Source organism: Punica granatum, chromosome 7, assembly GCF_007655135.1.
Source record: "Punica granatum isolate Tunisia-2019 chromosome 7, ASM765513v2, whole genome shotgun sequence".
Classification (NCBI taxonomy): Eukaryota; Viridiplantae; Streptophyta; class Magnoliopsida; order Myrtales; family Lythraceae; genus Punica; species Punica granatum.
Genome location: NC_045133.1, coordinates 27366718 through 27390518, shown reverse-complemented (window position 1 = coordinate 27390518; position 23801 = coordinate 27366718). Strand labels below are relative to the sequence as shown.

The 23801-nt window shown below is 36.1% G+C and overlaps 2 protein-coding genes and 1 pseudogene across 3 annotated transcripts; 1 reads left to right on the top strand and 2 right to left on the bottom strand.

Moving 5' to 3' along the window:
* LOC116215274 lies at nt 1-3208 on the bottom strand (annotated as a pseudogene).
* Nucleotides 3209-4422: 1214 nt separating this feature from the next.
* LOC116214592 (BTB/POZ domain-containing protein At2g24240-like) lies at nt 4423-5703 on the bottom strand. The gene has a single exon (XM_031549975.1). The coding sequence runs from the start codon at nt 5701-5703 to the stop codon at nt 4423-4425; it is 1281 nt and encodes a 426-aa protein (XP_031405835.1).
* A 12430-nt stretch (nt 5704-18133) lies between these two features.
* LOC116215697 (probable NAD(P)H dehydrogenase (quinone) FQR1-like 1) lies at nt 18134-20753 on the top strand. Of its 2 annotated transcripts, none has more exons than XM_031551519.1 (4): nt 18134-18292; nt 19674-19767; nt 19922-20184; nt 20295-20753. In XM_031551519.1, the coding sequence occupies exons 1-4, from the start codon at nt 18270-18272 to the stop codon at nt 20524-20526; spliced, it is 612 nt and encodes a 203-aa protein (XP_031407379.1). In that variant the 5' UTR covers nt 18134-18269; the 3' UTR covers nt 20527-20753. The 2 variants fall into 2 exon arrangements, with proteins under 2 accessions (XP_031407379.1, XP_031407380.1); XM_031551520.1 differs by lacking the exon at nt 18134-18292 and adding an exon at nt 19036-19111 and having other exon boundaries at nt 20295-20732.
* Nucleotides 20754-23801: the final 3048 nt, after the last annotated feature.

The following is a 23801-nucleotide window of genomic DNA, read 5'->3' as shown; positions in this document are numbered from 1 at the left end:
TTTACTTGAACTTTTTTGCATAAATACTTGAGAATACATCATACATACATTTTAGGTGTATATATCATAAATTTTGACCTTATTATTCGTATAAAAAAAGATGTGATATTTCACTTAAACTAGAAAATAAGATGAGAAAATTGTACTCAACAAACCGGGGCTCTCTGAAGACAATAGATCGGTACTCTTCAGTCGCCACGATAGCCATCTTGTCCAATAGGGCCTGCCGCTCGGGCTTTGGAGAAACTGGCGGGTGCATTCCATGCTCAAGTGTAGCTGCTGTGAAACGCTGCAACGTTCGGAAACACAGGTGCTCCTCCCCAAAAGACTGCTCTATCACCTCTCCCTGAACTGTAACCCGGAGCGACCCATGGATTGCGTCTGGCGGCCGAGACAAGATAGCAAGGTGAGTGGGCCCACCTCCTCGTCCCACAGTCCCACCCCTACCATGGAACATCGTGAGCTTAACACCAAATTGTTTTGCAACCTTAATAAGCTCCTCCTGAGCCTTGTATAATTGCCATGCTGCAGACAGTCTTTCAGCATCCTTACCAGAATCTGAGTAACCAATCATGACCTCTTGCTTTCCATTAATTCGGCTTCTGTACCAGTTGATTGAGAAGAGACGGGCCAGAGCAGCGGGAGCTGCCTCGAGATCTGCTAACTTCTCAAACAGTGGAACCACCCCCAGAGGTTGTCTGATGTGGCATTCCCGCTGCAACAACTCGACAACTAGGACATCAGAAGGGGCAGTGGCCATGGAAATGATGTAAGCTCCGAAACCGTCAGCTGGGAGCTCCAACTAGAACATGGAATGTGTCTAGGACATCAGAGATCTCCTCAGTTATTGGCAGGTCAGAACCAAAGAGAGGGTGTTTGCCGCCAAACTCGGAAAGAAGCCACTCCTGACATTGCTCCTCGGGCCAGTCCCTGTAGGACCCAATGTCCAGGTGACGGGTGATTGTATCCAGAACATCCGTGTGCCTGTCAGATTCCTGTCTGATGTCGAGCCTCACAAGGGAAAGACCAAAGGTGGAGACCAGTCTGAGGAAATCGAGGAGGCTCCCATCAGCAATTGGTCGGTCACCACATGAACAGAGAGATCTGTAGCATAGTTCGAGAGGTTCCAAGAACTGTACCAAAAGCCCGGAAGACACTCAATCAATCAGAACTAATAGCCAGAATCCTTAGAGAGCAAAAACTGGCACTGTGATCATCTCACAAGTCCAAGATCGTAACTCATACGGGGCAAACAAGAAGCTGAAGGAATGGGATTTACCTGCTCGACATTGGTGAAAGTTGCTTCCTCGAGAATGCCAGAGACACCGGGAGCTAATAACTGCCGAGCACGTTCTTGTGTTTCATAGAGCTTATCTCTCACTTCGCCAAGAATTACACTGTATGGTTCATTTGATGGCACTTGCTTCCAAAACTCTGCAAGCAGACATTATGGGATGTTAATGTACAAAAGAACTGATTGAGAATGGAAAATACACAAAGATGACAAAGGAAATAAGAGAAATCTACTTCCAGGAAATTAAGCATCACCTATATAGTGTTTTGCATCTCTCTTTGAGGATCTGCGGAGTTCATCAGAGCATGGATCCGAAGTTCATCACTGCAACGCCACATGGAAAGCTGCACACTACAGCATGACAGATGATTGGGATGCGCAACCTCAATGGATATAATATTGTGAACAATGGTAACATAACACAAAGGATTACCTCGAACATAAGATCCTCTATTTGGGAATAGTACAAGTTTGCTGCCATCATTCTAGCCAATAAGCAGACATCTCTTGTCACCTCAGGAGTCACCCTCGGATTACCCGCGATCGGCCCCAAGATTTCCAGAAAACAGAGAACTAAATGTAAGGATCATTAATGGTGGTATCCTATGAGAGAAAGATCGTACCATCACGATCACCGCCCATCCACGAAGAGAACTGAATGTGGGGGGCATTATAGGGGACCCGCTCGTTTATCCCAATATTCTTCAGAGCTGTGTCAACTCGGCATAAGAACTTAGGAACCCCTTTCCAAATTGTTTCATGGAAGTAGCTCATTCCTGCCCTCATCTCATCCTGCGGAGTTGGTGGAGTCCTCCGAATCTCATCCGTTCGAAATGCCGCTTGAATCTATACGAGAAACACAAGATTGTGTCAAATTCTGGGGGGAAAAGGACAGATTTTTCAAACTTTTTCTTTGGGGATATGTAGATGACAACGCAAACCAAGCCATGAATTATGTTTCTACCTCTCTTTGGAGAGCCTAATCAAGCTCCTGCTTATCATCTGGCGTGACGTCCGTAGCATATAGTTGGGCCAAACAATCTTGGATCCTGCAAAACAGCAAGAAAACCCATCAAATGACAAATCAAAGACAGCGATATGCCAATCGAGGAAGTCCCCAAGTAAAAACCTTCTGTGCTTCTGAAGAAGAGATCTACGAACAGACTGAGCGGGGTGGGCAGTAAGCATGAGATCCACGGTCTGGCTCTTAAGAGCATCGAATACTTCCTCGGGAGACTTCTTGAGGTCAAACACGAGCCTCTTGGGGATTTCCTCGATGTCCGACTCGGTTGTAGCAGAGTTCCCATCAGCAAAATCTCCCTTCTTCAGCTTGTTCCTTCGGCAGTAAGCAATCTGTACTTCCTCGGCCAAGTTGGCCAAGTTAAGCATGTTACTGAAGGATTTGGCGATCACGATGGAATCCCCGGGGTCCAGACTGGTCAAAACATTCCCCAGCTCTTCGAGCTTCAGGTCGTGCTTTCCTTCATACTCAGCAGATAGCTCATAGCACTCTTCGCCGGGACGAGAAGCCTCAGTTGCGCGTCGATCGACGCGAGCTTCTCCAGATTCCTGCCCGCCATCGCCATCGATCACCTATGTCTCTCAACACACACTCACTCTCTCTCTCTCTCTCTCTGTTATCTCCTATTTCCCCCTTTCGATGTCTCCGAGGAACCTTTTGATAAAAAAAAACTATACACTTTTCACACGAACCCAACAGTGGACGCTGATTAAGGTTTCAGCTCCCGACCGCAACAATGGCGATCGCAAGAAGATGACTACGACTCGGAGTCGGAGGCAGATGGGACTGTGGGATCCCAATGGGAGACCCGAAGTGGGAATTTATAGACGTTAAGCAGATTGCAGAAGAAAGAAAGGAAGCTGAGTCGGATTAGAAAAAAAGATTCTTCTCTCTCTCTACTTTCTCTCTCTGCTGAGGAGGGAATCTGCTGTTCAATTGATGTAAATTCTTACCTTTCTAGCTCCTGTATACTCATAAATTCATAATAATAATAAATAAATAATGGAGGTTCCAAATGATAATTAATTTTAATTTAAATATAAAAACTGAAAAAGCCAGATATGATACTTTTCAAGTTAAATGAATCTTTTCAGATTCTATATGTATCGGTTCGGTGAATTTTAAAATTATAAACAAATATTAAGAATATAATCAGTATGTAAGAGCGTGATAATTGATAATTGAAAATTTTCACTTTCATTTAAATATTGATGACAGTCAATTCGACTGGGACACCATCGCGTAAGTAATAAGCAAAGTCGGCTTCTAATGCTCTTCTTTTTCCTCATGTGCTCCTGTTGGACCCTTTGTTTTTTTTTTTCTCCCTTCAGAAATCGTGAGAATTCATTTACAACAAAAAGAAATACATTACAAAATTGCTCGGACAATATTACATGAAAAAAAAAATCCTCCTAGGCAAGGAGACTTCGCGGAAGAATTTAAAGGTGGAAAACAAAGTAAATAATCCTGTACACGTGTGGCAGCCTTCTAGCATTTCGATCAAAACTCTATGTCGTCTCATTGATGTTGGACTCAAACAAACATAGGTTACAATAAGGAAAATGCTTTTTTCTGTCGAAAATGGCATCCTCCGACTGTGAGAGCATTCATTTTGAAAATTCATATTGCTTTCAATTAGATCTCATCGTAGTATCCAAAAATTTTTATGATATTATCAATTTTTTAATGGAATATTATTTCAGAAGATTTTGTTGCTAATTTTATAATCAAAGATAATTTTAAACTTTAAAATCTCAAAATATCAAGAAAATTTCATTCAGAAACGAAGCGTTCCAAAGCTATCTGAGATGAAATATTAACTTTCACATTTAAAAATTCAAGATTGTTAAATAATATATAAATTATAAAAATTAAAGAAATCAAAAAATCAAATTTTACGATGACATATCTTTTTTAAAATATTTTTTATTAAAAATAGTTACGAATATTAAAAAACTTAAGAAACCTAGGAAGTCCATTAAAAAAATTTGTATTGCCTTCAATTGGGGATCACCGTAGTATCCAAAAGATTCTATGGTATGTGTGATTAATTAGGGAAAAAAAAAAAGAAAACAAAAAACAATGAGTTCAGCTCATCTTCCATATATCAAGTGCGAGGAGACTCCCATACGTTGACTACGTCCGGATCATTATGCAATGTAAATAGGCGATCTCCACCGATAGACATATCACATATCGAACCTCCACGACCACCACTTGCCTGAAACTTTGATGTGAGGATCCGGTCAGAACCAGAGAATACGTGCACATTGCTCCTCGTGCATGCGTACAGTTGACCCCCGTGACAATGGATTGACTTAGGGGTATTATTGTCTTTCTGGCCAACCAGCTTCTGGCTCTTCCAAAAAGCGGTCCAGTTCGGGACCCGGTGATCCAGTATGCCCACGTTAAAGTGCTCATCTATTAAGCAAATTTTATTCCTGGTCTCATTCGCTGCCATATCTACGACTCTGACTTTCCATGAATCAAAGTCCACACTGTTAATGGTAGCATTCTTCGTCCTATGGTCCACGAAGGAAAACTTATAACCCCCGTTGGCCTTGATAACGAATGCGAACAAACAGTTCATCCAACTTAACCATTGCAGCTTTGTTACCATTCTAAACTCCCAATCAATAGCACGTTTCAGCACGCTCTTTATTGGGTCCCAAACTGCTACTCCGGCAGACTCTCCAGTGGTTTCCGATGAAGCGCTTGAGAATACCTCGTTATTTGAGTTCATACAGAGAGCTTTGTGAAGGACACGCCCAGGAGACTGGAATATCCCTGAAAACCACTGGCTTAATTCCCCAGTTACTGAGTTGAACAGTCCAATGTTATTCGATGTTGATATCATGACATTCCGTGAATCACACCAAAGAATATCATAAATCCGGCTGTTCTTGTTGAGACATATTGGAGGATACCCCACTATATTCCAGTCGTCGTATGTATGCACCACTTTGCCATGGGCAACGCAGAAGCCCCCGGTCGGGCTAGCACGAATCATATTCCCCTTTCCCGAGGCATGGCTCGTCACCGAATGCGAGAACCGCAGAAGATTTCCGTTCAAATTACCTCTTACAGCCGCCCGGAGATGGCCCTGAAGGCCATAAAATTCAGATTCTTCACAGACGGAATCCTTCGGTATGCTATCTGGGACACAAAGATGTCCGGTGCGGAGGAGATTCAGGAGGATACCAAAGCACTCGAGATCCCGGTCGATGAATATCTCATCAGTGCCAGAGTTGTGCTGCTGGAAGTCCCATCTATCTGCGAGCAAAGCGGAAAAGAATGAGCTAGACCCAGCACTTGCCAGCGTGGTCTTGGTCGTCTCGAATATCCTGCCACCTACATTGAATTTTAACCGATCTTGTGCTGTTCCCATGGCAATGCTGCTGCAATAACATGACCACATGAGTTGGAAGAGTGTATATACATACATACATATATATATATATATAATATGTAAGATACCGACTGGATATGAATCAGATTGTTAGAGATATATCCTTGGCAGATTGCGGCAATAATCTCAAAATATAAGCTCCAAATCAGAACAACCCGTTTTATCAAAAAAAAAGAAAAGAAAAAAAGATTAGAGTACTATTTCCTAAATGCCAAAGTCAGCCTCTTTAAATTTCGCACAGCATTCACAGAAAAAAAAAAAAAAGAATCGCACAGCAGATTAGAGATTATAGGTAGTTTCTTTATCAGTGGTTCCTCATAAGTCGTCTGATTGGATATATATAGGGAATTGTAAATTCTCATAAACGTTGTCAATTAACAAAAAAGAAAAGCTTTCTTTTGCCCAAAAATAACACTAATCTAATCCCACCGGTTTGACGAACTGCGATCTGCACCGCTCCTTCTTCGTTTGCGAGAGCTTCCTGCAACTTCCTGTAACATGATCTGCAAAGTTCTGTCCTTTACCGGATCAATCGTGCTCGGAAATTCATCCAAACACCTTGAACGAAGGGCAAGACCAATTGATTGAAATAATAAGAGAAAATAATCTTAATCAAATCATACCGGGTTTGAAGAACTCTGATGATCAACAGCTCTCTATCTTCGTCCGCACCTTAATAAGAGAAAATAACCTTTTTTTAAACCAAAAATATCCTTAATCAAACCATACCGGTTTGAAGAACTCTGATGATCAGCAGAACATGGGCTGCAATCCATCTGCAGATGGAAGAGATTCTAAAAATATGTACATTTATATATATCTGTATATATATATATATATATTTCTATGAGTTAAAATTTTAGTTTTTTATTTTCTATTATAAAATTACCTATAAAATCTTCCGAACAAAATCTTTTGTTTTATCGATAGAGGCAGCTCATATATATAGATATCTTTTGGGTTTGATGCTAGCGGGTAGAAAAAAGTAAGGCCAAAACTACACACACACATATATATGGAGATAGAGGCAACTGGTATATATATATATATATATATATAAATATATCTATATATTGCTGCGGTATTTATATATACTAGGGCTGAGTGCCCGTGCGTTGCCACAGGACGAAACTTTTTCAACTAATAATATTGTAACTCTAGTTCGTGCAATGTTCGATACAACATGCAACCTCAATATATTGCAATAAATCATGTGCTTTTAATTATTACTATAATTTTAGACTTCTTACAAAGTATATTGATATATATATATATATATGTTAGCTGATAAGAAATTTAATATCCCTTTATATTTTGTCCAATTTTTTTAATGATTAAATAATTATTTTTATTTCATTAGTCGCTTATGACCGGCAATCCTTACGATATTGAACTATAAGAAAGAATTTATCTAGCATCTTTAATAAAAAGAAAATTATTATGATATGTCATGATTTTTATGTAGTCTGAAAATTATTGTTATAAAAATTTGTAATCTGTACCACAATTATAATATGATTATTGACTAAATTTGTTGATGAAAAAATAAGAAAACAAAATATAGTTGCAAGACAATTTTTTTAGTACTCAGAAAAAATGATAACTCATTCTAAGAAAATATATAAAGGATTAGAACGTTATAGAGAAAACGGGAAATTTTTTTAAAAAATTATTTGATAAATATGAAAGTGCAAATATTAACAGATTGAAAAATGTCAATTATAATGGTAAAAAACGTAAGCGCGATATTTTTGGATGGAATAACTTTTTCAAATTGTTGAAGATATCATATTATAGTAATGAAAAAATTTAAAAATGACAAAGGAATTTATGACTTCGTAAAGATGAGAAAGTGGAGGCGGTAGGGACAGGGGGCTGCCCTTCGGCCACCGCCCCCAAGGCGACATCACCGGAGGCCCAAGAGGTTTCCAAGGACCTCATTTGTGGGAGGCTGGTTGCCGAAAGCCGACAAGGAGCCCCATTGTGCCCATCCTCCCCTCGTAGTTTTTTCTTTTTTACTTTTCTTCTTTCTAAGTTAAAATAATCATGTTGAGTGCAATGTCAGACAGTTGTGGACGGACAATAACGCTCTGTTTGGTTTCAGAGTCGCGGTTTAAAATTCTAACTTTAACTTTAACTCAATACACTACACAACAAAACATACTTTTCCAAAATCAATTTCAAATTGATGGGCCCCATATATTATTCAATATACAATCACATACACTACACAACAAAACTGGTGGGGTCCACAGACCCTACATTTTTTTTGTCTTTTTCTATAATCAAAATCAAAGTTACAAATTCAAAACTTTAACTCTGAAATTAAACGCACTGTAACTCATTTGTCACATAAGCAAAAGTAGGGATAGTGGTCTTATTTTAAAAGGAGGGGTGTCATTTTGAGGTAATTACTTTCAAATAACTTCAATTAAAATTTAAATTGCCGCAATTAACGTGGGTTTTCTTAGGTGGATTGTTATCTCTTCCTTGTAAGTAAGATATAATTTACGAATGAGAGAGTTTCACTTATTAGTGGACCGATCCTTCACAGATATGGAGTAGTCGAGACCCTTTAAGATTCCAAATATTAGACGGCACACAAAAAAAATATAAATAAGAACAAATTGGCAAAAATTTTGAAAATTAAAAGAATTAAAAAATAATAATAATAATAAAAAGAATGGCAACGGTTGGGAAAAACTTCCCAACTCGCTGCGGTATATAGATGGACCCATTTTTATTTTTTAGTATAATATATATAGAAATAGACCAAGACTGTAAAACTTTTATATAATCTAATAGATTACAAAATTATTTACCAAAAATATTTTGGGAATTAGAATCTTACAAAACTTTTAGAAAATCAAATTACATCTTTAGGATTCTTTGTTGTACATTATAAATAGTACAAGTTGTTTTCAAAATCGCCATATTGTAGAGCAGTCTCGAGACAGTACCTGCAAACCTACCAGAAAATCGCAGCTTATGCACGAGAAACATGGTTTATATTCGGTGGAATTCTTTTAAAATTATTTTTATTTCACTCCATCAATAAATTCATGCCTAATTCCTCTACGATTCAGATTATTCCTATTGTACATACATTCCCAATGTGGAGGGATATTCATTTATCGAGTGCATATACAAACAGTGGACAACAAATCAATTTATAATCAGTCGATCACAAAGGCACAAATAATTACTAATATTCATATCTCCTTATTACGTCACAACGAACAATACAAACATAACCAAATCCATAATGGGAAGGCTCAACCACTTCCCCAAATCTATTCTCCTTCTCCACAATTCTAAAATGGCAACTAAACTAGAGTCATGTACAATCAATCTGACTTAACATTAAAGTTTCAGTTAAAACTACACATTTATTATATGTAGACGTAATATTCGAATATTATACCTTCAATGTTGCTTAGCAACCAATATAAGGGAGACTTCGGACAATCGACGAACCTATACAACATGAAATATTATAATTAGGCAATTTCACATTTTTTATCAAATAAACTTATTATTTTTCATCAGATTAATTTAGCAATTATATAATTATATGCTAAATTTTCATAGAATTTTTACTTACGATATTCTAATTTTCAAAAAATTAACAATTCATTAATTTTCATCAATTACGATATTCTAATTACAATATAATTTTTTATGTAAATTTTTTTTCATCAAATAAATTAAAATTACATTTTAATTTCTATCATACATCCTAATTACAATATTTGCTACGTAGTGAATTCATTAATTAATTTTTGCAAAATTAGAAATTTAGCTAAACATTTAAAAGATTACAAATTTTCATATATATCTGCAGAATACAAAAAAATCTTAACTAACTAAAAACAGTTAATGACAAAGGCAGATCTCTGGCTCGGGAGGAAAGGATGATACCTGTGGACGGAGGAAAGGCAGACCGTGGACGGGAGGAAGGCAGACTGTGGCGCGGGAGTTGAAATGCAAGCACCATACTGCTATTATTATTAAAATGATTCTTTTTAGAACCATTGAAGCGCTAAATTATATGGTAAATAATAAACCTCTATAAAAGTAATATATTAATTTATCCTATTTATACCTCAGAAACACACAACCCAAGTTGTTGTCCTTCCAAATTAGCATTATAATCCTACATTAATTAATAAGGCAAATATCCAACTAAGTTATATATATATATATATATATATGTCTTATAATTATAAACCAATATCAAAAAAAATAAAATAAAACAAAAATTAATGTGTTTGACATGTGTTCACATCAAACAAGATATTTAGGGTGTTTTTGAATTCAGAGTTAAAATAATTTTGATTTTGATTGTGGAAAAGGACAAATAAGTTGAGATTATAAATTTGACTTAGGAAACGTGTGTTTTTATTATATAATGTGTTGAATTAAAGTTAAAGTTAAAATTTTTTACTTGGAAATGTGTATTTTTGTTGTGTAGTGTGTTGAGTTAAAGTTAAAGTTAAAATCAAAGTGATTTTAACTCCCAAAACAAACAGGCTGTTAGTTTATTATGATATGATATGAGAGTTATTAGTATGATATGCCCAATTCTCTGCTCTGTCCTCCCCCCTGGGTCCCCTGGTCCCCTGGTCTTTCGTTGTAGTATTGATCAGTTGATCAGTAGACAGACCACAGCCATCCCCCCGTCTTTCATTGTAGTATTGATCAGTTGATCGGTAGACAGACCATCGATGACTGTGGCTAAATTAATATAAGAAGGAGAAACTATCAAAACAAAAAAATATATATAAGAAATATAAACAACTAAATTTAAGAAATATAAATGGTAGCAAAATATTTTAGTAAATCAAATCATAGGAAATATTTTCTAAGAAAGGAATGTAAAATAATGTCAGCAAACTTTTGAAGATATATATATATATATATATATGTGTATATATATATATATATATAAGAAAGTGAATTAACCAACACTACAAGAGAATGTTCCTGAGGCGGCCCACTATTGGGTCGCCATAGGTCTTTCGACTGATCTTCCAACCCATTAAAAGGGATCGCCTCAAGTACAGTCATGATAGACCCGGCGACCCATTTTCACATGGATAGCCATAGACCCGACCAAAGACAACCCATATCGATGGGTCGGCTAAAGTGATATTTGGCCCGTGCACTATCTTGAGACAACCCAATATTTTGGGTTGCCCAAGGGGAATTTGGGCCAACCCAATTCGGATTGAGAAAGTCATGGTTAGAGCTGATCCAAAATTTGCAGTCACCCTAAGCAAACCTGGACCAACCTAATTTGGGTCAGGAGAGCCTTACTTGGGCCGACCCAATGTTTTGGGTCATGACATCCTTGTCTTGGCCGACCTTTGAAGGGTCGCCTAGCATGATACATGTTTATATAGAACGTTCTCTGACAACAAGCTAATAGCCTGCTGTCAGTCCACATGCACAAATAATGGGTGTCATTGTCAGCATGTTACTAGTGTATTATTAGCTTGTCATCAGTATACGAGAATGCACATTGGCATTTAGATTCTATCAAGAAGTTGTGCCATAATTGCGATATGAAAAAATATATCTACACATGAATCGAATTGCAACCTGAATAATTATGCCCAAAGTCATTACAAAATAATTTATGAATCCTACGGTTACAAGGCCTTACAAAGCCAAATACATGTGAAAACAAATTTACACGTAGTTCTTATTCTCTTTGAACTTTTTCCTTCACTCAATTCTTGTCCTTTGTCTCTAAAGCTTTGCAACTAGAACATGTTATCCTTCAATGTTTGTTCCTCCTCTTCACTTTTCTGTAGATAAATTCTCAAGAACATGCATTCTAAGTATTATCACAAACTCCCCATCTACATCCAATTGCAAAAATCAAAACAAAATAATGAATAGCTAATACTGAGCAAATGAAATCACATGCAATCAAAGTACGTCTAAATGCCTTATGAACTTATCTAATTAACCCCAATAATCCAACCTCGAAACATGCTGTTGACCTATTACATTGTATTCACCAGAAAATTTTACCAAATAATAGTTATACCATTGAAAAAAGGTTGAAATTGAAGCTACAACAACACCCTAAATCCAGAAAATTTAGTAAGTTGAAAAATTGAAGAAGAATTAGTGAAGCAATAAGCCACTTAAAGTAATCTGAACCAGCCCTTTATGTACACAACTTCCATGATGGGGACGATAAGAGGGGCCGCCATGAAGAATGCGAGGCCCAAGTTGATCTTCAAGTAGGCATCAGACTTGTGGTAGTAGAGAAGAGGAGGCAAATGAGGGCGACAACCATGGAAATGACGGCAATAGATCTTATGGAGGAGTTGATGATAAGCCATTACAGTGCTAGTCGAGAAGGACAACGAGCTGAGCTCATGGACATCAATCAATTAACGTCAGCAGGCCTAAGATGTCGAAAGGGAAACACATTTTCTGAGTAGAGTTGGAGGCTGAGAGAAAGAAAGAAGACGTGCTGAAGGGGACTGAGGCTTAGAGCTCCAGTGTGCTGCGGGAAGCAAAGGAGAAAGATAAAGACAAACATAAATAAAAAGAGGGAGACATAGGGGTTGTTTGTCTAACTCAAAAAAGATGGGTCGACTTTGATATGTTTAGGTATAGGTCGACCCATTACGGGTCGTCATAGACCTTGCTTGGCCGACTTGAAAATTTGGGTTGGGTAAAGTCTCACTTAACGTGACCTTTTTTTTTTGGTTGGAATAGACTGCACATACGTACTGTTTGACGACCCTCTGATTTCCCTTTTTATTCTTTACTCCTACAAGCAGCATATTACTAGCATACTGTTAGTTGTGAATACAAAAACATTTGAAATAAAATAGACTTTTCCCGACCATAAAGTGGTCGCTCCATGTACATTTATGGTGACATATCCAATAAGGTCGGGAGAGAGGGAGACATTTGGCGACGTTTACTCCCGACCGTTACTGATGGGTCGCCTTAAGCACTGCCTATTTCGACCCATTACGAAAGGGTCGGTGTGTGTTGGGCTGAGACGACCTTTTTTGCTGACTCTTTTGTAAAGGTCGACTAAAGTATGACAAGGAGCAGCCCATTTGTAAGAGCCAGAATAAACCCGATCTAAGACAACTAACTTGTGCCGACCTTAAATAATGGGTCGCCAAAAATCATACATATGCCGACCCTTTTTTGTGTGTCGACATAAACTTGTCTATGACCACCATTTTTTGCCGACCCATCGAAAAGATCGGCCAAAGCCCTGTCTTGGGCGACAAAGTTTTTTGGATCACTCTAGACTCATTCGACTGGACTTTTGACGACCCAATTTGATGGGTCAGCAAAAAAATGGTCGCCAAAAGTACATTCTCTTGTAGTGCAATGACTTGATGTCACAAGTCAAAAAAATAAAACTCTACTTTAGCTTGAAGTATATAGATATAAATGTAGAGAAATTAAATTATTGTAGATCATAACTGCATAAAAGTACAATACTTATCGAACAAAATATAATGTAGATTCTTTTCGTATTTTGCCAAAGTTATGCAAATTCTTGAAAAGAAAAAAAAAACATTTGTGACAATGCAAGACTTATATGAAGAAAGATGAACCAACTAATGAGATGGTATCACACGTCAAGTAAATTAAAGTTTTATTTTAAAACTCTTCTTTAGTTTTAAAGCATATAATCCTCCAATATGTCTCGACAAGGCCGACCGCATTTATGATATTGTTTAGTGTGATTCATGGAACGTCATGATTTCAACATCGAGGAACAACATTTGCAGGATCCTAGGTTGAAGCCACCTACTATTAATCTTGGTGGATTTGGTGATGACCGCCCTAGTAGATGGGGCGGTGGATGAGACCGGGAGCAACATTTACTGGATCGATCAGAACATGGATGTCTGCGTCACATGTTGCCAGAAGCCTTTGAGTCCGGACGCAAGATATAGATGTGATTATTGGAAGAGCGAGAATTGTGTCACCCCGAGCGACAATAACTACTCCCGGCCTGAATCGATCCATTGTCATGGGGGGCAGCTGTACGTACACGAGAGGAGCAACGTGCTTGTATTCTCTGGTTCCAACTGGACCCTCACGTCGAAGGTTCAAGCAAGAGGCGGTCCAATATGCAATATTTCGATCGGTGGAGATTGCCTAATTACCTTGCATAATGATCCGGATTTAGCAAACACGTATGGGAGACTCCTCGCCCTTGATATATATTTGGAGGTGAGGTGAACTTAACTCTTTGATATTTTTTTAAAAAAAAAAAAAACTCAATTAACCATTTGCTAACATGGCTTTTTATTGAATGATTGCGTACTTTGTTTAGAATCTGGAGCTTAATTCCTCTCCGGTGTCCAATGGTATCTATTGATTTAGGTCAATATATATGTCAACATTTTCTGTGGTTTTATTTCCGAGTAATCATGTGGTTTTTTTTTTGGTTTTTTTTTTTATTGAGTGATGATATTACTTAATTTGTTTAGAATTTGGAGCTTGATTTCTCTCCGGTGTGCGCATATATGTGTGATTAAATTGGAGATGAGTATATGCGTGTACTTCGATTTAATTTCCTCAGCCTACATCCATCCTCATGCTCATGCATGCATGGCGTTTATAATTGAATTAGGTCGACAATGTCAACACGTTTTCTGCGATTATTTATTTATTTGTTTATTTTTATTTTCTGCCTCTAATACTATGGGGTGGATCCACACGGGGCCCGCCGTCGATCCCGACGACACCCTCGGCGGGAGACATTTGGTCAAAATTCATGATTTTAGAAGCAATCTTTTTCGAATGGATGAATAAAGTTTTGGATCCGTCAAGCAAAAGCCACATTTTGTAAGATGAAATTCCGCGAGGGAGCGTGGGCCTGTTTGGTCGATGTAAATAATGAGGAATGATAATTGATGACATTATAATGCAAGTATGTCGCTCGAGACGACTGACTGACTGACAAACAACTATGATTGTTGTTTAAAAGAACAGATGATATCCCAATCCATCGATCCCTTTCCCTTCACATCACCATGTACGCCGTATGATTTTGTGTGTGGAAATTTATGATACCTTTTCTTTTCTTGTCTTCCCGGGAACGAATTGGCCCCGCGACACATCAAAAAGTCTCGAACATTTCCCTTAGGAAAATTAGGGATGATTATGTCATGAATCTATCAGCATTACTAACATTCAAATTAGCATGCACTATTACGTATGGATTTAAGTGAAAAATTCTTCGAATATCTCTCTCTCTCTCTCTCTCTCTATATATATATATATATATCTCGTTCCGCAACTTGAGGAAGTACAAGGGCGAATCTGTATTAATCACGCAACTAATTATTGTCATAGTTATTGTTAATGGTAACTATTCTTTTGGGAATAGTTATGATAACATGCAATCACTTTTTGAAATAATCAGAATGTGTTTGGTTTTAGAGTTAAGTTGAGTTGAGTTTTGGTTTTAATTAATTTGTAATGATTGTATTTTTTAATTATAAGAAAAAGTGTAAAAAAAGTAATGAATAATTGAAATAAAGTAATGAATAGTTGAGTAAATTTAATATTAAAAATTGAATTGAATGGTTAAAAAAAATTTAAAAAAGAGGAAAAAGTAATAATTGTATTGTTGAATTAAAAATAAGTGGAGTTGAGTTGAGTTGAGTTAAAAAAAGTTTTGAAGCGAAACACATCCTCATCTTTTAGAGCGTGAAATTGAATAGTCGATGAAAACAAATATGTAAATGACCATCAAAGAATAAAAAAAAGTGGCTTTGTCGTAAAAATTTCTTTATCTTATTATTGGTTATTCATTATCGCACACAATCACTCAGCATTAGAAATTTTTTATTTTTTAATTACATAGCTGAGCTAAAAAAACAGCTCAGGTTATCGACGTGTTTGTGTCGTGGACCTAAATAGCAAGCAAATTAAATTGAAGTTTAGGATGTGGCGGCCAGACTTTTAATGATAAAACAAAGTAAAATAATTAAATCAGGAAAAATATATGCTTAGGTCAGCATGGTGTCTTGTTTACGTCAACTGGAAATTTTTCTATATGTGACAACTGCCCATTAATGGCAAAGTCAAACGCATTGAGTGCGGCACGGCAGGTAGAACACTTATCCTCTGCAAGTAATCTCACCCTTGCGCTTGTTCTCAATGTGAAAATGGACGGCTTTGATGCAGAAATCCCTTCGATCGTTCCAACCTCTACCTAATATCTCAGCCGTCCGTCCTTTCTTCAAATTGAAGTCGTTAAAGCTTGGATTTTGTTTTCGAGTTGGATCATAATTTAACTTGACTTGATTTTGTCTAATGATTACAAGTATTGATAAATATATAAATGAGTGAAAATATATATGTATATATATAGATGTGAAAGTAAATAGATAATTTATCAATAATAAAAATGATTAAGAATATGTTATTAAATAGAGAAAAAGATTAAAAAAATAATTCTAACGTAGAATTTGGAAAAAAAATATATAATTGAATTGAATAGAGTAATTTTTTTATTTAAAAATCAAATAAAGTCAAATTTGTCCTTGGCCAAGCCAAATTTGACGTGGCTCATCTTGTCTCCATTCGCCAGAAAACACAAAAAGCCCCATTTGCCTACTTAATTATTCCCTTGGCCAGATATGATTTGGATTGAAGGGGGGGAAATTAGACGATATATATATGTATATTATTTGATTTACATAAAATTTCTTTGTATAATGGGTAAATTGCGCTAGTGATTCAAAATATTTTACAAATATTTCATGATGGTCCAAAAAGTTTTTTTCGTTACATGATGATACAAAATGTTTCAAAGTTATTTCATGATGGTACAAACCGTCAACTCGAGCTTGATGCCGTCAAGCAGACTCTGACATGGCTACTACGTGTCACCTCCTTACTGACGTGGTCGAAAAATTTTAAATAATTCTAAAAATTTTAAAATTTTAAAACTTTTAAAAATAATTTTAAATTTAAAAAACTTTTAAAAATAATTTTAAACTTTTAATTTAAAATTTAAATTTAAATTTAAAATAATTTTAATATTAAATTTTAAATAATTTCAATATTAAATTTTAAACAATTTCAATATTAAATTTTAAACAATTTCAATATTAAATTTTAAACAATTTCAATATTAAATTTTAAATCATTTCAATATTAAATTTTAAATCATTTTTATAAAATTATTTTTAAAAATTAAAAATAATTAAAATTTTTAAAAAATAATTTTAAAATTTTAAAATAATTTTTTTTTATTTTTTTTAAAATTTTTACTCTTTTTTGTATTTTAGTATTTTTTATATTTTAAAAAAATTAATTTTTTTAATTTTTTTTCAAAATTTTTACTCTTTTTTTTGTATTTTTTTTAATTTTTTTGGACTTTTTAAAATTTTATTTTGTCTTAAATGACGTGACGCACTATAATTGGTTTCACGTAACAAAAGTGACATATAGGACGCGCCACGTCAGCAAAATGTTAACGGCATCAGGGCCAATTGACAATTTGTACCATCATGAAATAACTTTGAAATATTTTGTACTATCATGTAGCGAAAAAAACTTTTTGGACCATCATGAAACATTTGTAAAACATTTTGGATCACCGGTGCAATTTACCCTAGTATAATTGAGTTCCTTTTTAGTTTTATTATTTTTTATATTTATGTTCGATTAAAATAACAAAATTTCCCATTCAAATAGAGTGATCAAAAGGAATAAACGACTTACTTGAATCTTCGGCCTCCAAATCCTTCCATTCAAACAAAGCTTAATTGACATTTGATTCGCAATTTTTGACGCTGATAATATATAAAAGTGCAAATTACAAAATTATTATTGCACATGCCGAACTCAATACCAATATAGTCATTAGATACCTATCTCTTAGCCAATTTCGATATCGTCTCAATTCTCAATGAGCTATAAGACGTTTCAGTGCATAGATTGGTCGTCTAAATGATGGTGAGGAATCACTGTCAATCAATAACAATAAACTGTTTGTAACACAAAAAACAAAAAAAAACTCGATTCCAGTTAAATTTTTATAATTGTCAAAATGACTGTACTTATATCTTAGAATTCCTAAGAGATCTTTGAAATGTGCATTGGTCCCTCGCATCGATAGTCATCGTACTTGGTTTTAGATCCGAACGGCATAACACGGTCTTTGAGATTAACACACACAGTAATCATTTGGCCTTCTAGATCCCCCATGAATGATGATGGGCGTGACAAAAGACTTACCCATCACTAATCATGCATAATTTTTCTTTTTTTTTCCCCTGTGGCCAAAACGGCGTCGTACAGAGGCCTGCAAATTAATTGACCAATTAGTCGCTGATCTCGTGCTGCTGCAGAGTCCATTAAGAACAACTGCGAATCTTCTCCTTTCCCTCCGCGCCTATAAAAATGGAGCTCCGGAGCTCACCCACTCTCATTCGTCAACGCTTCAATAACCTCAGAGCTGAGCAGAAGAAGAAGAAGAAGAAGAAGAAGAAGCCGAATAAACGCAGGCTAGAAGATCCGAATCAATGGCCGTCAAAGTTTACATTGTGTATGTATTCAACGGTTTACCCACTCTATCTTCGTCCGCATTCTCCATTTCTTGCTTTCGGTTCTGTGTGAATGAGTCCGATCGTGAATTTTTCGTGCTCGCAATCTCGGGATGATCCGCGGCTGATGATAGTTTTGTTGTAGGAAAGCGGGGCTATGCTTTAACTGTTGATGGTATAAATGTTTCTAATTAGCTGAGCTGATACGGTATTCAGAACTTTTTATGCTGTTATTTGCTTGTTTGACCGAGCTGATCAAATCGAAGGATTGATACCGCTGTCAATGTTGAGTTTGTTAGGTTAGTGAAGCCAATAGGAGTGTTTGAGAGCGCTGCGGGTGGTCTCCGGGGTTCAATTTGATCAGTTAACGGTTGCAGGATATGATGATTTACTGGGTTCTGCTTTCTTCATATTGGATGGTAGCTTTCTTTGCTTTCAAAATGAGAATGCGGATGAAATAGGTAGGTAGCTTGGTTGACCAGATTGGATTTCAGAGAGAAGTCAACCTTTTTGGAAATCGGTATCATGGTTGGCTAGAAATCAAGATCCTTGATCTGACAGTCTCTTTTCCATCTGTCAGTATAGGTTCTGTAGTGTTAAGATTCGCCTTCTTCTTCATCTTTCCTTTTCATTGCTTATGCCTACGCATCCACTTTTCCTGCATGAAGATAGTTTGAATAACTCTGAAACTGTGCTAATGGGCATGTTACTTGCATTAGGATCTTATGAAGAATGTCAAATGTAGGGTTGGACAATAGTTTATGCGTCAGAACCCATGAAGATATGATCAATAGGGTGTGAATCCTGCTTGGCATATGATGGTAACACTGTTCTTTTGGTATTCACTCAACGTCCAGGGACTCATTTCTTCTAAATCTTAAAAATCCCGTGATCAGATATGACCCGACACAGGTTTATAAATGGCAGGAATGGAAATATTTAGACCAACTATACGGATGGTAGCAGTTTCTGTGAGAAGACTAGTGTGCTCAGTTGCATGACTTTTTGGTTCGCCGATGAACTGTTAATTTATATTGGGTTAAAGTAGTTGACTTACGTATTTGGTAGAGAACTCTGCTCCGAAGTGGATAAAGGAAAGAAGCCTTTTGCATAGAATTGCTTAGGCGAGTGAACCCTATTATCTTTGTTTGCAAAGAGAAGGGTAAAGTTCTTTATTGAAATCAAAAGTTAGTTGTAGAAAGTGTGAGATAGATAGTCATCCCTTTTGTTAGATTGTCGATCATCAAGTACTGATGATGAAATGTTCCAGCAAAAGAGGGGAAAAAAAAGTTACAAATGAAAGGGACATTTATTTGCTTAATTATAATAGCGATGGGATATTGTTACGGTCATCGTAGCTAAAAGTTCCTTCTGGTGGCACAGTTACTATTCCATGTATGGACATGTTGAGAAGCTGGCAGAAGAGATAAAGAAGGGTGCTGCATCTGTTGAAGGTGTTGAAGCCATACTATGGCAGGTAAATCTATCTACTCAGATTCCTGTGGGTACTTTCTTAAATCATGTCCTTTCTCTTTGAATTAATATGCTAGTTCCGGTAATCTAACCTCTTAATGAGACAATGCTGAAATTGATGCCAAGGTCGAACTCATTAAATTACAATGTACTGATAGGTCCCTGAAACACTGCCAGAGGAGGTGCTGGGGAAGATGAGTGCGCCACCTAAGAGTGATGTACCTGTCATTACACCCAGCGAACTCGCTGAAGCTGACGGATTCGTTTTCGGCTTCCCCACGAGATTTGGGATGATGGCAGCTCAATTCAAAGCATTCCTAGATGCCACCGGAGGATTGTGGAGGACACAGCAACTCGCAGGCAAGCCTGCTGGAATCTTCTTCAGCACAGGATCCCAGGGCGGTGGGCAGGAGACTACTGCGTAAGTTCAATCAAGAGCTAAACTAATGGGTTCTAAAACTCACCATAGTAAAGAGAACTGGATCATTGTTCGAAAAATTTGATAGATCTCTTCTTTTAACTTTTGTGTAGGTTGACTGCCATTACTCAGCTCGTCCACCACGGCATGATATTCGTTCCAATAGGATACACCTTCGGGGCTGGCATGTTCGAGATGGGGGAGGTGAAAGGTGGAAGCCCCTATGGTGCTGGAACATATGCTGGCGATGGCTCCAGGCAACCATCGAAGCTCGAGCTGGAGCAAGCTTTCCACCAGGGAAAGTACACTGCTACCATCACAAAGAAGCTCAAAGGAGTCCATTGATGTGACTTCCATCAAATTCGTCACTATACCATACTTCTTTGTTTTTCCCTTGTTTTCTTTTCCTGCAATCTCAAACTAGAAGTCGATTGTCCCGTCTTCTGCATATCTTCAGATAATAATTCCTGCCCGATTGCTTTCGGTATATGCTTTGTACGGCCGTGTTATAGATCATAGCAGTGTTTTTAATGATTAAAGGTTAAATTTGATTGTTCGCCTTCTCTGAGAAAGGTGTTTTCCTTAAAATCCTGTTTCTTTAGTTACTGGGATAATTCTCAACTCTGCTCGACCACATCGTTTGCTATCGAAATGCAGATCACATAATTCATATGTTTGCTATTGAAATGCAAAATATCAAATGGTTCAGCGGACAAGAAATCGGATAAAACCAACTCGATGCTAGTGTGACTTAGCCGTGACAACTTATCACAAGAGTTGATCAGAGCCTTGATGAAAGAAATATAAAGGGTTGGTCTGTTGGAAACTTTTATTACCCCTGTGGTTTTGCAATCAAGTTAATAATTTTAACTATAACTTTAATTATACTCATTACACAATAAAAATCAACAACACAATTATTACTTTTTCCTTTTTTCTTCAATTTTTTTAACCACTCAATTCAATTTTTAATATTAAATTCTCTTAACTATCAATTACTTTTTTTACAATTTAACAACACAATAATTAATTTCTATCAACTATTTATTGCTTGTTCACACTTTTTCTCATAATTTAACAGCACAATCATTACAACCCAATTAAAATCAAAACTCAACTATACTTAACTCTAAAATCAAACTCACCATGTTTTTTTATGTGTTTATGTTTACTGAGTCAGCATTTATGTTGTTGTTAAGTCAAGTTTGTTTCTAGTGTGTTCCTTGTTTTAAGGAAGTAGTGTTAGTGGGTAGTTTGCTGTAAAGCCTTATATAAGGCAGCCTTTCTTTTAATGAATTGTAGTTGTTCTTCTCAGTACGTAAGTTTCAATAAATTCTATTTCATCCAGAACAATTGCAATTGATTTTAACTGATCGTTATTTTATAGATAACAAAATTATTACTTATTTCTTAATGCATGCGTGTCAGAATAGTTTTTTGCAAATCTTACATTAAACATATCGGATCACAAATAATATAATAGCTCCAACGTAAAATTATTATAAAATCCCACAAAATAAGGGATTCATTTAGATTATTAACAGAAAAGCACAGTTAGAAGCAAAAGTCTATTAAATCTTGATAAGTTATAGAATATACCCAGCAAAAGAAAAAAGAAAAGAAAGAATACAAAACAGTAATGTTTGATTTGATTTGATTCAGTGATTGAAACCGTATTTTTGGAAAAGAGACGCATAAAATATTGTGGCACGTAAATAATTTGATTTGCGTGTACTGATGATTGACACAGTAAAAGAATTACGAACTCAAAACTTTCTTTTTAAAAAAAATTTCTTTCTTGTCTCTTAAGAAAGAACAGAGAGGAAAATTTTGAAATTTTTTTTTTAAAATCTTCCTACCATGCTTTAATTATTGACATGTACCCAACTCTCCTTTTACTTAAGTATATATATGAAAATAAATAATATTATAGGATTTCCACAAGTTCTACCTCAGAATTTGATTTTTCTTCTTTTCCATGGCAATTTTACATAAAATAAAAATAAACAATTTTCGTGGCATTGGGCTTGGCCCCAAATCGTTGGGCTGGAATATTATGTACCGGACCAGTCTCAGGCCCGGACAGGCTTATCATGACATATGGCGTACGTCATGCATGACGTCATTGTGACCGACTTTCCAAGTCATCCCCCGCTTTAAATAAATTGGATCACCGTCCCGCGCAGCGATTTCTTCAAATCAGAACTTTTATTTACTGCAAGGAATGGAGTTATTATCCAAGGCGTTCGTGAACGAATGCCTTAATATCAGTAGTTTTTTTGGAACACTTATCGGAAGGGAAATTCGTGTGCTAATTGATTGTCTAATTAATTAATTAATTATTTATTTTTCCAGTGGGAGTTCATTGGTTGCGTCTTTTACCCGACTGGACCTGATCTCTTGTTGTTTAGGGATGATTTTGGAATCTCGATTCTCCATGCTTCATTTTTGTACAGCTTAACTTTTTTCTAATTGAATTTAGAGTTTCCGCTCTGTATATCACTCAATGAAATTTTTTTTATTTAATGCATAAATTAATTGGAATTTTATTTTATTGTGCTACATTGCTCTGTTATATTAATTTACGAATAAATCCTAAAATAATAGAACATGAAAGTGAAAACATATTCAAACATATCCGACATTCTCCGAGACAAGAGACTATATACATCAAAGATCACGAAGTTGGATTTGATAATATATCTCGCAATTATTATACATGATTTAACATCAAAAGTGATAATAATGCTGATTAATTTCTTCGTAAAGCCGGCCGGAAATCTGGTAACTAATTGGTCGATCGGTATCATTAATTATATTGGGGACAGAAGTGTCTTGCAATACACACTTCGTCCCCTAATTGCTTAGCGTACAAAATGATGATACATAAATTAAAGGAGTAATCATCCCATCCTTTTTCTTTATTACCTTTTCCATTTTTTCTCTTTGTTAGCTGAATAGCAACCGCTGGATATATATATGTACACGAAGCATACCGAAAATATAATAAACATAAACCTGTGCCCTTACGTACAATCCCTCGCTCTATCTACGATTAGCAATTGCTAATGGGAAGAAGATATAGGTTGGAAGTTGTTAGCTTATAGGCCATTCTTCATGTGCGGTTGTTGATACTCGGATTTTCTTTTACATCACTAATATTGTCTCGATAAATCATATCTTCGAGTATCCTTCTCTGAAGTTAGTAAAGTCTTATTTGACAGTGTGGGCATGAAATTGTGGACCTATATAATAGAGACAGTGTACTTATGAAGCCCGTGAATTCGAGATCGATCATTCGTTGGAATGCCCAAGGCATTGTCTATAATATATATCTGCTGCCAATACATATAAAATTTTAATCGATCCTTTTAATATTCAAAAAATAAGAATCCTATATATATTCCCAAGGACAACCAATCGCAACTCCGGATTTCGCATAAACGACATTCTTAGGATATCATTAGTGCCTAATAAATTAATAAGCATATCAATATCAAAATAAAATTAGGTGGATCCTTTATTTATCCATAGAGAGTGAAATATGAATTTGACCTCTAATTAACCACAACATTAGTGATGATATATACATATATATATATATATATGTAATATATATA

What these genes read in the sequence shown, in the direction of transcription:
- LOC116214592 (XM_031549975.1), bottom strand. Translation starts at nt 5,703, where the DNA reads ATGGGAACAGCACAAGATCGGTTAAAATTCAATGTAGGTGGCAGGATA.
- LOC116215697 (XM_031551519.1), top strand. Translation starts at nt 18,270, where the DNA reads ATGGCCGTCAAAGTTTACATTGT. An exon ending in GCCGTCAAAGTTTACATTGT is followed by an intron (nt 18,293 to 19,673) that starts GTATGTATTCAA and finishes CTGGTGGCACAG; the next exon opens with TTACTATTCCATGTATGGAC. An exon ending in TTGAAGCCATACTATGGCAG is followed by an intron (nt 19,768 to 19,921) that starts GTAAATCTATCT and finishes ATGTACTGATAG; the next exon opens with GTCCCTGAAACACTGCCAGA.